The 14,749-nt window shown below is 42.8% G+C and overlaps 1 protein-coding gene across 1 annotated transcript in view; it reads left to right on the top strand.

Annotated features, from left to right (window-relative positions):
- The window catches only part of PCDH15 (protocadherin related 15), a 633,545-nt gene that overhangs the window by 613,119 nt on the left and 5,677 nt on the right, over nt 1-14,749 (top strand). The window contains exons 34-37 of the mRNA XM_077784512.1: nt 1,346-1,456; nt 11,942-11,963; nt 13,327-13,365; nt 14,064-14,137. Of these exons, the coding sequence (XP_077640638.1) occupies nt 1,346-1,456; nt 11,942-11,963; nt 13,327-13,365; nt 14,064-14,137 (246 nt within the window). The remainder of the gene's footprint in view (nt 1-1,345; nt 1,457-11,941; nt 11,964-13,326; nt 13,366-14,063; nt 14,138-14,749) is intronic.

Below are 14,749 nucleotides of genomic sequence, written 5' to 3'. Positions count from 1 at the left end.
TATTTATTATTTACTAATCACTGAAGGAATGGCATCTTCTAAATAATAACCAAAAATTATGTTCCTTCATTATTAAAAGTATTTTACATAATACAGTTTTGAAACATGCTAAATGAGAAAATACAATAAAATAATAATTACATTATTTATATTGTTATATAAAATCATTCAATATAAAGAAAAAAGCTTAAAAATGTGCCTGCTTAAGAAAAAAATGGGAGAAATATTCATGTTTTCATGTCTTGCTTTCATTCCCTGCTGTAATTCGTATTTCTGCTGACTACAGAATTGTTTCCAGGGGATCAAAAATAGCAGCAATATGCTGTTCAGCTCTGGAAGTTCTGATTCCTTAAACAAGTCATTAATTCTGGAATTTGATGTGTGGAATAATTAAGTAGCCTGTAGTTTATTACTCTTGTTAGAGTCACTGTTATGGGCAGTTGTTGGAAGCAGAATTTATTTAACTTTCCTTTTTATCTCTTTTTTTGCAACCAAACAGATTCAAAGAGTAAGTATTTATTCCCAGCTTTGTTTCTTCCAGCTTGCACGGGAATACTGACAAATTTTGTTCACAACATTTATTAAATATAAGGGTTTTTTTAAATTCCTATACTCAATTTGCTCCTGAACTCCTGCTGTAGTGTGTTTAAAAGTGATTTATTTTTATGGCTACCTGATATCATTGGGGTATATCAGCCACGTCACCCTGGTGGTGCTCCCCAAATGAGGACCTTTGTTTTTTACACAGGGAACAGAAATTTTTTCCACAGTGATTTTACTCCATATAAGAAGAAAATTAATTTTAAAAAAATTATAAAAAGGATTTTTTTTCAGGAAAAACCATTCAATGAACAAAAATTTCCCAGCCAACTCCATTAAGAAAAAATGAGTTGTGAGTGGACAAGAGGGAGTGGCATCAAACTGAAAGACATCAATTTAGATGGGATATTGGGAAGGAATTGTTCCCTGGGTGGGTGGCACAGGGTGCCCTGAGCAGCTGTGGCTGCCCCTGGATCCCTGGAAGTGCCCAAAGCCAGGTTGGATACTGGGACTTGGATCAATCTGGGACAGTGGAAGGTGTCCCTGCCCATGGCAGGGGTGGCACTGGATGGACTTTAAGGTCCCTCCCAACCCAAACTATTCTGGGATCTGGGAAGCTCTGGAATTCCACCAAAAGAGAACAACCAGGAGCTGAAAAACCCAGGAGAAGATGATAATGTTGTTACTTTGATAAAGACAAAATCCAGGGCAAAAACATAGAAAACCTCACATTTGGGCTTTCTTTGGGACATGTTTTGGGGTGTTCCTGATGAGTGTTTCTCCTTCCCCCCGTGGCTCTCCAAAGGCGACAGGCTGAGTGTGCCAAGACTGCGAGGATCCAGATGGCTCTGCCAGCAGGAAAACCGGCCGGAGCCGCGGCCAACAACCTCTACGAGGAGCTTGGAGACAGCACCATGTGAGTATTCCTTGAGATCCATCCCAAAAGTCACTGCCCTGGGCAACCTGGGATAGTGGGAGGTGTTCCTGCTCATGGAATGGGATGGGTTTTAAGGTCCCTCCCAATCCAAACTATTCTGGGTTTCTACAAATTCACTTCATGTAGTCTCTGTGCAAAAGGTTTTCTTCATTCTCCAGCCGCTTGGGGTTCTCCAACATCCAGAAAAGAACTAGGCTGGCTCTGGGAAGGAGTGAAAAAACAATTTAATCTTCTTGTAATTCATGGGGGAATCTTTAACAGACTTTGAGTGGGAAAAAAGGTCTCACCAAATGTTTTTCCTAAGAGCGAGATCCTCCAGCAGGTCACTGTTGCCAGGACTGGATTCCTTGGCACATCCAAGCCAGCACTCAAAAGCTGTTTTCCAAAGCTGTTGCCTAAACACATCCAATAAAATTCATTCTTATCCATTTCACTCATCTGAAAAGATAATTCCCTGAAAATTGCTGCCCCAAAGTCCTCATTTCCTAGTAAGATGTGTTCGGTTTGTTGGGGTTTTTTGTTCTAAATTTAAACCTGTTTAAATATTGAAAGAAAAGAACTATCAAAGCAGAGAAACCCCTGGTAGCTCAATAAACTCATCTTTTACCTCTTACATGCTGATAAAATAATAATCTTGCAAGGCTGCCTCTCTTTTCATGCCTCTGTAAACCTGAGGTTGATGGACTCCAATAACAATTTACCTCTCAGTAGGAAAATATTCCAGCCAATTATTATTTGTCTGATACTGGGGGCTTTGTTTGATAAGCTTTACCACACTTCCTCATCTCTGTTTATACTTGAAAACCAAGGAGTGCTGAGGAGCCCAGCTTGAATAATATTTGGAGCAGGTAGGGAGTGAGTGGATGGTGGAAATGAGGATTGTTCAGTTTTCAATCATGATTTGTTTTGCCCAGAAAGTTGAAATTTTCCAGCTGCTGTGATGGAGTTTATAAAATGTTACAGGGCCATGACATAGCTTTAACTCTTGGATAACTGGGTGCAGTCTCTGCATGGGGAATAATAACTTGAGCTTCTCTGGGTAAATAGGGGGCTAAAAAATGCTGGGAGTAGGAATAGTTTCTCCTAAGGGCTGAATTTTTGCCTTTGTCAAGTTATGCTTGGGCAGGAAGGGGGGAAGAACGTGTGGAATAAAGTTTTTTTGGAATGGGAGCACTTCTGTTTGAGAGCCACATCTGTACCCTTATGCAGGGAGGTGCCATCTGGATAAAATTCATTTTTTTTTTACACTAAACCAAATTTCTGCTGAAATTAATTATGTGATGCTAAACCCAGAAAAAGCCTCGTTCTGCTGTGTTTTATCTGCAAAGGTTTTTTTAGGGTTTAGAATTGCCCCAAAGAAGTGCCAGTTCCCAGATCTGCAGTATTGACTTTGAGGCTTAGCTTTATGTTAATTTGGAAAAAAATAGTCTTCGTTGCACCAAAAAGGTTCTGTAGTTGGAATATTTTTTCTCAGATGTCTTTGCATACAACAAAGGCTTATCTGTCATGCTGAGGAACTGATTAAACACAAAAATCCTTCAAAGATAAATCAAAATCCATAGGATTTGCAAGAAAATAACAGACTTCAATAAATATAATTACAAATTAACTTTTTCTTTCCCATTAAATATTTTATTTTCCTGCAGGCACAGGTATACCTTAGGAAATTCTTATTTGGGAAAAATCTTTTATTGCCATTTCTCACGAGTTTTAGTACATTGTGCCCTGTTTTAGTTGTCCTAAGTCTGTCATCTTTCATTTGCAGTGTCTTGTTTGCTTTCTTTGGTGTGTATAGCAAATGAAATGGAACAAAGCTCTTTAGTTTTAAATCTGCCTTGTCTCACCATTTTCATTTTTCCCTGTCTCTGGATCCTTAGGCATCAGTAAGTAAGCTTATTTCATTTTCTTAATATTTGTAGCTAGTAGAAATTAGTTAATTTTCCTTCCAGCAATTCCCATCCAACCTTGCAAGGTGAAGTTCATATTTTATTTGTCCATTGAGCAGGAAAGACATTTACTGGGAAGTTCCAATACTTCTTTTCTTCTTTATCCCTCTTCTTGGAAGCGGAGAGAGGAAGGGTGACTGCTGAACTTGAAGGGCATTATTTCTAAAGCCAAAGGGTAAAAAAAAAGCCAAACCAATACTGAGTGCATGAACAGAGGTCTTGCTGAGAGTCTGTGGATTCATTGCTGGGTTTAAACCTTCCCTGGCTGTTAATTCCAATCCCATGCACGGCCTGTAGAGTCTTTGAGCTGACAGAACCTGAACTCTCTGGTCTTCAGTGATAGAAACAGCTCCACACAAACAGAAAAACATGGTGGGGTGACCTCAGCTCTCAGAGGCCTCATGTGGAGCAAGGAAGAGCCTGAGGAGCTTTTGAAATAATCTGCTCCAGTGGCAGAAAGGTGGTGGCACCTTGCATGAGTCTTCTGCTGGAGGGGCTCCTTCAAGTTCAGTCACTGCTTCTCTCCCCTCTCAGTAGATGCAGTGCTTGGCTGACCTCAAAGCTGGCTGCTTCAGAATTCAGAGTTCCTGTAGAGAGGGGCCTGGAGCTGCTGGAGAGAGCCCAGGGGAGGCACAGGATGGGCAGAGGGATGGAGCAGCTCTGCTGGGAGGAAAGGCTGGCACAGCTGGGGTTGTTCACCTGGAGAGGAGAAGATTTGGGGTGACAAAACTCTGGCCTCCCAGTGCTTGAAGGAGCTACAGGAAAGATGGAGAGAGACTTGGGACAAAGGATGGGGTGTCAGGACAAGGGGGAATGGCTTCCCAGTGCCAGAGGGCAGGGATGGATGGAATATTGGAAGGAATTGTTCCCTGGCAGGGTGGGCAGGCCCTGGCACAGGTGCCCAGAGCAGCTGTGGCTGCCCCAGGATCCCTGGCAGTGCCCAAGGCCAGGCTGGGCAGGGCTGGGAGCAGCCTGGGACAGTGGGAGGTGTCCCTGCCCATGGCAGGGGGTTGGAGCTAGGTCATCTTTAAGGTCTTTTCCAGTCCAAACCCTTCTGGGATTCTCTGAATAGTGTGAAGTTAATTATTTTTATTCATTCAGCCCAGAGGAAGCCTAGGGCACACTCAGCTCTGGTGAACTGCAGTGCTTGGGGAGAGTTTATTCACTTTGTGGAGCATAGCTTTTGTTTTGCAAAACAAAAACGAGAGCATGATCCCTAGGAGAATGATCCCTGGGTTCTGTGTGAGAATTCCAGTCCTCCTGGCTCCCTGGAACATTGGGAAGCTGAGTATTCTCTGCCTGGGTGGCTCCTGATCAAAACAGGAAACAAAAGTTAAGAAACAAAAGTGTTTTGTTATTAAATATAACCCCTAGGGAACTTGTACATCTTAAATAACTTAGAGGAAAAAGAAGATCTCTTCATTAACTCCTTCTACATATTTAAATTTCCCTTGCAATTTTTCTAGGGAAAATTTAACCACCAGAGATTAATTTAATTTGGGTATGTTTTCTGAGATATGAAACAACACCACCAAAACCTACAGAACAAGGTTACCAAGAGATCAAAAACTTAATCTTCCAACATTCACAGAATCATGGAAAACTCCATTTTTTTCTCCTAATCCTTTGCCAAAATTCAAATTTTTGTAGAGACAAGGCTTAGAATTTTTATCTCAGAACTTGTGTGAAAATACTGGACATCTCTAAGTCACTAAAAACAATTTTATGTTATATTTTAATTTGGGCAGCTAGATAAGATTGCTACTCGCTATGTACTTTGGGCCTGCCTGACACAGGCCCAAATCTTAAATTTCTCACAGTTTGAGAGAAAAATAAATCTCATTTCAGCCTGCGGTGAGCATTATTTAAAATAGGCCTCAAAGAGCATTTTTCTAGCAGGCAGTTTGGGGCTATTCCATTTAAAATATTATTTATTTTCAAATCTGCTCAGAAGGTTGTGTTATTAAAAATATTTGAGGGAAGAAGTTAGTGAGGGACTGGGAGGTGACAGATGCAGTCCAGAAAGCAGTAAGACCTCCCACTTCTGGTGTAGAAATTCAATGTTACCCAGCCACAGGGGCTTTTCATTGGGTTCAACATGATGAAGAGATGGAATTCATACACATAAGAGATTAAATTCATACACACAAGAGATGAAATTCATTCACATATTGATACTTCTGTGATGTTTTGTGCTTCTAGGTGGATAGGCCACAATATTGACTGATAATTTTGGAATCTAAGTGGTTTTTTTAACAAGAAGTGAATTTATTTTCTAACTCACCAAGTAGCTGTGCAGCTTCAAATTAAAGCAAGCAGCAACTTGTTTTAATTTTTCTTCCTTCCCCCTTAAAGAAGATGCAAAAGTAAATGTCTTGCCAGTAGTAGATGTGCTCCTGCTGTTGGGTTGTATTTTGCTAGAAGTGATTTAATGGCTCTGATTCATGTCATAAGTTCTTTTTTTCTCTCTCTCATAAGTACCTATGTCCATGCATGTTTCCTCACATGTGATTATCTTCTTTTCTTTCAAGTCTTTTTCTTCTCTACCATTTCCAACAAAGCAGGGGAAAAAAGTCAGTCTTAGAAGAAGGAGACCGACAGAGAGTTATAAGCAGCTTTGCTTCCCGTGCTATAGAGGCTCACAAGCAATCCAGTATCAATGGATCCCTGAACAATAACCTCCCCAAATCCTCGAGTAACATCACTTTTTTGTCCGATGAGAACCCGCTAACGACCCGAAACCCGCTGTATGTGGAAGGTCTCCCACAAAGCCCCGCTGCCTCTGGGTTCCTACGGAAAAGGAACGATACTTTAGATACTCTTTCTCCTTCAAGATTGGCCTGGAGAGAGGCCTCTTTTGGGAGCAGCCACCGGGCATGGACAGTGCCCACTCACCTGACCAGGAGACACATGTCAGGGTCCCTGGGTAGGCCGGTGATCATGGACCCCATCCAGTGGGAGCAGCAGAGACTCACAGCCAAGGAGGAAGGAGCTGAAAACCCCGATAGCAGTGACGATGTCAGCAGTCCACTCTTCCAAAAGATCAGTGGCCCCAAGCTGACTGTGAAGGAGAAGGCGAGGCAGTTTGAGGCGCTGCAGGAAATGAAGCAAGTGAGGTCTCCCGAGGTGAAATCCGCGCGGTCGCCCACGCACAGCACCGGTGTCCAGGAGGGAGAGAGCGTGCCAGAGCAGTCTCCCAAAAGCGTGGTGGCTTCTCCCCACCTTCGCTCCTCCCCTTTGTCCTCTCCAATGCCTTGTGCTGAAGGAGTTGAAGCGGAGGCCGCCGTGGTCCCCGCTGTAATCGTAACTCACCACGACGACCATCAAGAACATTCTCCTCCACCGACTCACAAACCAACTCCTCCATCTTCTAGGATAAAGAAACCACCTTGCCAAAGTTTTCTAGCTCCTCAGACCAAAGAAAATGTAGAAAGCATTCCAGATCCACCTAAAATTCCCCCACCCCCTCCTCCACAGCTGCCACCTCCACTGCCACCACCACCTCCATCCCCTCCTCTGTTGCCACCACATCCTCCGCCTCCACCCGCAGTTTTTCTTCCTTCCTCTTCTTCTGCCTCTTCTTCCTCTCCATCTCCTCTTAGCACGCAGCTCCTGTCCCCTGCCAAGCATTCCAAATCCCCTGCCAAACATCCAGCTGTCCCCACCCCGGCCACAGTGCCAGAGCTTCCTCCTCGCAGGGAGCTCAAAGGAATTCTTAAAAACATTCAGAATTTGGCCGCCATCGAGAAGTCGGTGGCCAACATGTACAGCCAAATAGACAAGAACCACCTGCTGCCCAAGCACGTCCCCAAGCTCAAACCAGCCCCGACCCCGGAGCTCCTGACTCCAGAAGCCGCAGCCGAGCACAACCAGCAGAATGGGAACTTGAGCTGTGTTGTGGAGGAGCTGGAGAAACGCTTCCCCTCCCAGTCGACAGCTCTGTAATGCTCACAGGTGGATGTTCCCTGCTTTTTTTGAGTGGGAAGACTCTAATGCAGCACATAGTATCTGCCTCAGACTCTCCAAAAATCCTGACTTTCCCCCTTTTCTCTGCTGTAAACAACTTTACCCACTCCCAGTCCCAAATGGAGAGACGTTGTCCTTCCCGTTCGCTCGGAAATTCGTGATGTAAAATACAGTTCTTCAAGTTGTTTTCTCAGAACTACATCTTGCTGGTTCTTAGTCTGTTTCCTGGAAATTCTTGGGGGAAACTGTCCATTTTTACCCAAGGATGTGGCATAGATGGCAGCAGGCTCGATACTTCTTTAAGCAGCCTTCACTGTAGGTAACATCAGTCAGATTTTCCTGCAGCTGTGATTGAAATCTCTTGCTTTGCCCATAAAAAGGAAGGAATTTTTCCCCACCTGGAAGGAATCTTCTGCCACATATTGGGCATCAAAGCAAGGAAGGCCTGGCAGTAGCAGGCTCAGCTTTGGTGAGCCGGGTTGTTGGATGGGCCTTGAGCAAACTGGGATGGTGGCCCTGCCCATGGGATGAGCTTTAAGGTCCGTTCTAACCCAGGCATTCCTTAATTCCATACCACATCTCCCTGCTCCACAGGCTCTGCTCAGCTGACATTTTCTGGCAGCTCAGTTACTGTCTTCAGTCAGAAGAAGGGTTTGCTCTTGGTTTCTCAGCAAATATGGCTGTGTCCCCACTCCTGTTCTCCATCTTCTGCCTTCCATTGCATTTTTTTTTATATTGTAACTGGATGTGAAAAGTTATATTTTCTAAATTCCTTTCATGTACAAAGCATTTGTTGTTTATTTTTTATGATTTTGCACATGCATGTTGTTGCTGTCTGTCTTTAATTTCCATGCTGGTCTGTCATGAGCCGAAACATCTCAAATTGTAATAAATTCTGATTAGTATCACCAGGTGAAGGGTTTCCAAGTACTTGTAAAGATCCACATAATGTGGATTTACTTACCAGCTTTTTTGCTCACAGTGGTCTAAATCAGATCTATACATTTACATAAACACGTCAGTTATAAATGTGTATATAAAGTAAATTAGCTTGTCCTTTGAAAAAATGGTAAGTAAAAGCAGTTTGGGCATTTAAATGTTTGGTTCAGCTTGCAAGTTTCCTCTCAGTCCTTTGCCAAAATCTAGAAAATTTAATACGACAATTTTGAAAAACCATATTGGGAAAGGCAGATATTACCTAATGAAGCAAAACTAAAACTCCAGTTCAGTACCAACATTGTAATTCTGAGCAAAAAGGTAATTAATTATTTATCAGACTGTTTATCAGACTCAACATTTCCATGGTGCTTGGCTTTTTCTCTTTTCTCCTTCGTTTTTGTTTTGTTTTGTTTTGTTGTTTTGAAGTCTGCAGTTAGGACATGTGTGGATGCTTCAGTCAAAAGCTGCTCAAGGTAGTTTCTCTTTGTTTGTCCCAGTGCCAAACTCCATGAACTCCATCCCACAAGTTCTGCTGATCCATTAGAATTTTCCTGTACTTGAAACCCTTGTTGGGAGGATCAAGGTAGCTGTAGGAGTAGCTAAATGTGTAAGGGGAGGGACTATCCTATTGTCCTATTTTTGCTGTAACAGAATCTGTGTCATTTATGAGATGTGCACCTTTTTGATGCTCAGTTCTCTAAAGGTGGCATGACTGCAGTGTTTTAATCATATCCCCAAAGCTCATTACCTATTAGGTAGAGAATTTTTAGGACTGAAGAGCCAGAGTGGGAATATGAGTTAAATGTTCCCCTCTGTGTCCCAGCCATGCTCCTGGTGAGGGGACAGTGGGAAGAGGGCAGAGATGGGCATGAAAAATTATTGGGCTGCTCATGTTCCAACTGGATCAATCCCAAAGACAGATATTTAAATTTAAGTACCCAAGTCCCACGTTAGAGCTTGAACAGCGGCTGTCATGCAGATCTTTACATCCCCAGTGAAATATGACACAAATAGGACCTGATTTTGTGGTGTGTAAGGTCACATAGCAAAAGTGGAGGTGCTTAGTCATTCACAGCATAAACTCCAATGGTTCCATTTGGCTACAATTATTTGGGATGTTCTTTAAGCAGAAAGAGTGGACATCACACAGAAGTTTCACTTCAAATTTAATTTAATTTCATCGTTTCAGAACAGTCTGGGAGGGGGTCATGACAATCAGCTCTTCACTGATGAGGAACATTTACTTTCTCATTCTGGAAATCTTTATGAAGTTGAAAACTTTACAAAATTGGATTCATTTTGTCTGGATATAATGCAACCTTTGCTCTCCTGCTGGCTTTTGTTTAAAAAAATTACTCTGTTATTCTGGGAAAGAAGCTGTACCAGGGAAATTCTGTCCCATTGAGATGTCTGGGTGGTGCAGGGGAAATTGTTTTAAACCAAAAGAGGAGAGATTTAGATGGAATATTGGGAAGGAATTGTTCCCTTGGGAGGCTGCCCCTGGATCCCTGGAAATGTCCAAGCTGGACATTGGGGCTTGGAGCAGCATGGGATAGTGGAAAGTGGGTGGAGGTGGAAGAGGATCCTTGGAAGATCCTTTCCAACCCAAACCATTCCATAATTCCACAGTTCTGAAGTGCTACAAATGATTAGATCCAGTGTAAAGACTTGGTAGCAAGTTAAACATCTGTAATAATGTATATTTATATACAATTTAGCCCTCCCAGGTTGTCTGTTTTGGTCACTTGGGTTCCTCTGTGACTCTGGGTGTATTTCTCATCCTTTCATCATCACCTTGACGGGGCCAAGTCCTGAGCAGGAGCAGAGATGGCATCAGTGGAGAGCTCTTCCATGCAAAGCTGGAATTTAACCACAGTGTTATCATTATTCATCCTCCTTACCAATTTGTTCTCAGTTCCAGCACTGAACTGCAGGAAAATCTTCGTTTTAGGAGTCAGGGCAAACTGATAAGTAGCTGTTCCCTCTGAGGAGTATCTGTAGCATTTGGGATTTGTGATGATTTTGCTTTTGATATGAAAAGAGATTTAAGTTATAGAAGAGCAAACGCCCGCTGGGGTGCCAGGAGTTGGGGAAATGCTGCTTTAGGCAAATCCCAGTTCCTCTAACCTCTTTTAGCAGGGAAAGTTTGGCACATTTGTCCACGTGAGCTCATTCTGGCTTCGTCTCTCCCCCTAAGTACCAGCTCCGTGTTCTAGCTGTCCTGTTACCCCACATCCTCACAGGCTCCATGGCCTCTCTTCCCACTCCACACAGAAAATTCCCAGACTGCAGTGAAGTCTGGCTGAGAGCATTTCCCAGAAGCAATCCCACCCTCTGTGGAGAGCTTTAATTCCTTCCTCGAAACAAATGATGTTGTCCTGACCTTTGGTTTTTTTGCCAGAATAGATCCTTGTGCCGTAGTGAATGAATGGGTATTTTATGTCTTTTGGGGACTTTCTGTGCCTCCTAATCATGGCCACACAAAACCATTCAAGAAGTATCAGCAAAACTCAGCATGGTGCTATTTTTATGAAAGTTGAGTTCCAAATTTAATTAGAGTTGCTCATATTATGCCTTTAATCTGCAATATAGTGCAATTAAGAGTAATAGACTTCCTTCTCCTCAAACCTCCTTTATCTGAAGATTGTTGTAGGCGATATGGAAACTAAATGCAGCACTCCTCAAGTGGGCTTTGAAAAGTCACAGATCATCTTTGGATGATAAATCTTCATTTCAGCTGGCCATGAGGTTTATATTATATAGGCAACAGCATTAATTCAATGCTAATAATCAATTCCATGTCCTGAATATTAATAGGAAGATTTAGAGATAGGGATATTAAAGAATTAAAAGGATTTATCTGGTCTTTATTATTTATTTAGTGTAATTAAAGACTTTCCCCATGACTGCTGGCTGTGTCCTAGGTTAAGCCTAACATAATTTTGATCATTTACCCTTTCCTTCCTAAAAACCATAATAAAAATAATCCAGACTTATCCTGAATAAAAATTCCAAGGCCTACATTTTTGTTCTCTAGTTTTGCTGAAACCATTTCAATTTTTGGGCACAAAATGTGAAAATAGAGAATTTGACAGACATAAATGCATTGGTCATGCCCAGAATGATTGCTCTGAGAAAATTAATTAAACCAAAAATAAATTCCGCATAAGATCAGAAGCACAAAGGCTGTGGCAAAATAACAGCAGATAGCAAAAAAAAAAAGGGATCTACCTCCTCCCCACTGGGCAAATGTTAGGAAAGGGGCAACTGGAATGATAATGTTGGTACAAGAAATTAGAAATATAGTCTCCTGTGCTGAGTCTCTCTGGATGCTCTGGTTTTTGGGGATTGGGGATTTCTCCTCATCCATTCACAATCTAAAGCAAGAAAAGATCCCAAAGCATCTCCAACCTTTCCCATGCAACAATCCCTGCGTCCAGAACAAACCCAAAGAAAAACATATTTGGTATTAGAGAGATGCATTTCTTTCCATGCTAATTATATTTCTAATTACATTCTGTTTCACCCCTCTCCAGCAAGAATGGTAATGGACATCTTTGTGCAAGCTCACAGCATTATACTAATTTATTTCTTATCTTTTTCTGACTTCTAGGCGAGGATATGCACAGCAAGAGGTAAGGCCAGTGCTCAGTTACTTTTCAAATATTGATTATATCAATGTGCTTTCCCCATGCTTTTCCAAGAGTGTTGACAGCAGGGGAGTGGAGGAGTGTCCCCTTCTACTCCACTCTTGTGAGACCCACTTGGAATTCTGTGCACAGTTCTGGTTCTCCCAAAATAAGAAGGACATGGAATTGTTGGAGCAGGTCCAGAGGAGGCCATGGAGATGCTGAGGGGTCTGGAGCATCTTCCCTGTGGAGCCAGGCTGGGAGAGCTGGGGATGCTCAGCCTGGAGAAGGGAAGGTCTCCACACACCTCACAGCTCCTTCCAGGGCCTGAAGGGACACAGGGGAGCTGGAGAGGGACCCTGCAACAGCAACTGGAGGGACAGCACACAGGGAATGGATTCAGACTGAAAGAGGGGAAATTTAGATGGGATATTGGGAAGGAATTGTTCCTTGTGAGGGTGGGCAGGCCCTGGCACAGGGTGCCCAGAGCAGCTGTGGCTGCCCCTGGATCCCTGGAAGTGCCCAAAGCCAGTTTGGATTACCCTGGGACAGTGGAAGGTGTCCCTGTCATGGCAGGGGGTGGAATGGGCTGAGTTTTAAATTCCCTCCCAACCCAAAGCAGTCTAGGACTGTGTGTGGGGAACTCCCAGGTACTGAGTGCTTTAGAGACCAGAAATTTAAAGTGATTCAAGAAGTTCATGAGCTGCAGATCCCCTGGGAGCTGAGTTCCATTGTGGCAGGAGTGTGACCTCCAGGCTCAGAGATTGCTGCTTAAGGAGCTGCCAGAAGGAGCTTCCCAGGGAATTCCCTCCACGCCTGATGTGTTTTCCAATGTCACACCCAATCACCTGCCAGGCAGGGATGGAGCTCCACGAAACTCCCCTGCAGCTCTGTGAGGTCTGCTGCTCCTGCAGCATCATTTTCTCCAGGAATGAATAACAGGGAGAGGAGTTTCCTTCAGTATAATCTCATTTAATCACTGGAAAGTTCTTCAAAATACATTTCTATCACAAAGGTTGATATTTACTGATTTTTTTTCCTCTCTTTACACAGCTGGTTTGTGTCTCTTAATATACATACAGAACTTAGTTCTCTTGGCCTCTGGTAGAAGTTTTTACATTAAATATGTCAGACAATCACTACAAAACTGGGAAGCTGATTTTATATTTAGGCAAAAGAAATGGTGGACTGTGAAAAGATTTGCATCAGGTTCTCTGTGTTCTCACAGGGTATGGAAGTCTCCAGCTGTCTGCCATAAAAAAGTTCCAAAGGACCTATGGTTTCAGCATTTATTACTAGTCTTAGACACCAATCACCTGCACTTTAATTGTTGCAGCACAATTAACCACTTTCTCATTTTCTTTTGTAGCAACAGCAGTTGCTGAGACCTTCTCTTCTCAGACCAGAGGTACCACATTTTTTCATTTAATTGTTCTATAAGTTTTGAAATTGTTTTTACATCATTTTCTAATAAGAACTTGTCTGTCTCGGGTAATTTTTCCCCCTGGCTCTTAGATAAAAAGCAAGGTTCTGGCATTTTAAGCCCAGCTACGTTGCTTTAATTAAATACCTGAAATTTACTGCATCTTGATACTTCCAAGGCCAGGTTGGGTGGGGCTTGGAGCAACCAGGGATAGTGGAAGGTGGGAATGGATGGGCTTTTAGGTCTCTTCCAAACCACTCTGGGATCTGTGATCTTCCCCATGAGCATCTTTCAGCATCTCCCACTGGATTCATCCCGCAGTTTCAGATTTCCCAACAGAATGATTCTGTTGCTCTCCATCTGCTGTCTGATTTTTTCCTGGTGTCAGTAAGCTGCTGATGGATTACTGCAGCTGGAGCTGAGCTGAGCAGTCGGTGCTGGAAGCTTTAGCACCTTGCTGTGCAGTGCAATTGCAAATCTTTCTATTTCCAATATTTTAGGCCCAAAATTGTTTCCAGAATAAGCAATGAGAGCAAATGTGAGATGTTGGTAATTTTTGTGCTACAGGATGGAGGATCATTTCTGCAGTCAGAAGAAGTAATTACATAATAAAGAATAATAAAATCAGTAATTATATTTGGGGCTTTTTCACACTGTTTGCATTCAGTGTTTTTCTTTTCTAGGAGTTGAGTATGGAGTCTGGAATTGATCCAGGGCAGGAATACTATGGCCAGGATTACTACAGTTATGAGCACGGGTATAGTTCCATTTTTCCTCTTTATTTCTGAAAGTGCTGCTTTTCCAGGCTGGTGATGTTTATTATTCTAGCAGTTGATTGTGGGACTTCCCTTCACTTTAATCTTTATGTCGCACAAAGGTGTGAACCAACAACAGAACTCTTTTCAGAGGTTATGGGGGTGTGTGATAACTCCCTGCTTGTTCAGGGATGTCATTATTACACTTACAGAGCTCACATCCCATCCCTCATGCTGGGTTTATATCCTTTGTGTGTGTGTTTCTGCTTCCTGGGAGATTCATTTCCATCACCTCCTCCCCTCCTGAGGGGAATTCAGGGATTAATCCTTTCTTCTCCCAGTTTCCAGCCAGCTGGTAGCCTTTTAAATTTCCCTCAAAAAACCCATCCTGCCTTGTGGCCTTTTAAATTTCCCTCAAAAAAACCCATCCTGCCTTGTTCTGATAAAGCCCGGCTCTTCAGGAATTTCTGCTGGCATTCTCCAGAACTGATCCCAGAGAAGCTGCTCTTTCATTCCATGATTATTAAGAGAGATCCCCCAAAAAATCAGGTGGATTGAAGGAAGCTTGTTGTACTTAGAGGGGTCTTGACTGATCCAGCAGACCCCAAAATTCA

Source organism: Lonchura striata, chromosome 7 (assembly GCF_046129695.1).
Source record: "Lonchura striata isolate bLonStr1 chromosome 7, bLonStr1.mat, whole genome shotgun sequence".
NCBI lineage: Eukaryota > Metazoa > Chordata > Aves > Passeriformes > Estrildidae > Lonchura > Lonchura striata.
This window is presented reverse-complemented; position numbering and strand designations above follow the sequence as displayed.